General features: G+C 42.6%; 1 protein-coding gene across 1 annotated transcript; it reads right to left on the reverse strand.

The window, feature by feature from the left end:
- Window positions 1-291: 291 nt before the first annotated feature.
- LOC120603129 (olfactory receptor 6-like) lies at window positions 292-1,248 on the reverse strand. The gene has a single exon (XM_039863453.1). The coding sequence runs from the start codon at window positions 1,246-1,248 to the stop codon at window positions 292-294; it is 957 nt and encodes a 318-aa protein (XP_039719387.1).
- Window positions 1,249-1,580: the final 332 nt, after the last annotated feature.

A 1,580-nucleotide genomic window follows, 5' to 3' on the forward strand; every position in this document is an offset into this window, starting at 1 on the left:
AGAATTCTAAAAACTAGTTGGATAATAATTGGTTATTTCTTAATATCTTCACAAAATATAAAATTATTTTATATCTCTTTTACTAATATGTCTCTTAGAGTTCTGATTATTTCACTCAGTGCTTTATAAAAGGAAACACTAATGAAGGCCTAGCAGAAAAGAGGATTTTCTTTGATATCTGGCTCCTTATCCCTAAATCATTATACTATGTTAGTATGTTTATAATTGTAGACTTTCACCAGATGAAGGTGTTTGAGGTTAAGTAAGGATGAAAAAAATGTGTGGATCTCTTCAGCAAAGAGAATCTCTCAAGAAAAGGTCTCTACCACTTGCCATGGTTTTTCTGATGGCATCTTTGACTTCCTTGTTCCTCAGACAGTAGATAATAGGGTTGAGCATGGGCGTGAAGACTGCGTATATGGCTGAGACCAATTTGTTATAATTGAAAGAAGCAATGGCCCGAGGTCGAACATACATGAAGATCATAGCTGTGTAGAAGACGACTACCACTGTAAGGTGAGAGCCGCAGGTGGAGAAGGCCTTCCGCCGTCCAGTGGCAGAGGGAATGAGCAGGATGGTAGAGACAATGAAGGCATAAGAAATAACAGTGGCTGAGAGAGGAAACACAAGGATGATGATGGCAAGCACAAAGTCTACCATCTCAGCGATGGAAAAGTCCATGCAGGCCAGTTTGAGGATGGGGGACACATCGCAGAAAAAATGGTTTATGATATTATTGCCACAGAAGGAAACTTGGGAGATGAAGTAAGCCTTTACCATGGAGACGGTGAAGCCACTCACCCAGGAACTGAAGGTCAGCTGAACACAAAATTCTGTGGTCATCATGAGGGGATAGCGGAGCGGCCAACATATGGCCACGTAACGGTCATAGGCCATGGCAGCCAAGAGCACACATTCAGTACAGGCAAGTGCCATAAAGAAATAGAGCTGGGTCATGCATCCCAGGAAGGAGATGGTATTGGGGCAAAGTAGGAATCCAGCCAGCATCTTGGGGACTGTGACAGATATATAGCAGGTCTCCAGAAAAGACAGGGTGCCCAGAAAATAGTACATGGGCTTGTGCAAGGACCCAGTGACCCATACAGTGAAGATGATGACCAAATTCTCCAGCAGCACAAACAAGTAGGTGATGAGGAAGAGGAGAAAGAGTAGAACCTGTAGCGAATGGGAGGTAGGGAAACCCACCAGGATGAACTCAGGAATATGGGTGATGTTTTCCTTCCACATAGTTAAGATGCTGAAAGACAAAGGATTTAATGAGAGTAGCACCAAACTGAAGACTGAGATCAACATTAGCAGCAAGGGGCCCTTAGGCTACAGGTATTTATCATTAAACTTAACCCTAGAACCATTATCTGGACCTAGGGTATTGTTTGGGAATTATAAGAGGTCACAAAATCCTCTCCAGAAAATCAGGTGTCAGAGCAAGAACCAAAAACAAATCCACCACATACATACAAAGCTAGGAATCTCAAAACAGAATCTCGAGGTCATAGTCAGGGTTCAGACCTTTGGATCTGGGTCAGAAAGATCTCCAGATAGTACTAGGAGTAAATACT

The sequence above is a fragment of the Pteropus medius genome, unplaced genomic scaffold (assembly GCF_902729225.1).
Source record: "Pteropus medius unplaced genomic scaffold, Ma_sr-lr_union100, whole genome shotgun sequence".
Lineage (NCBI taxonomy): Eukaryota > Metazoa > Chordata > Mammalia > Chiroptera > Pteropodidae > Pteropus > Pteropus medius.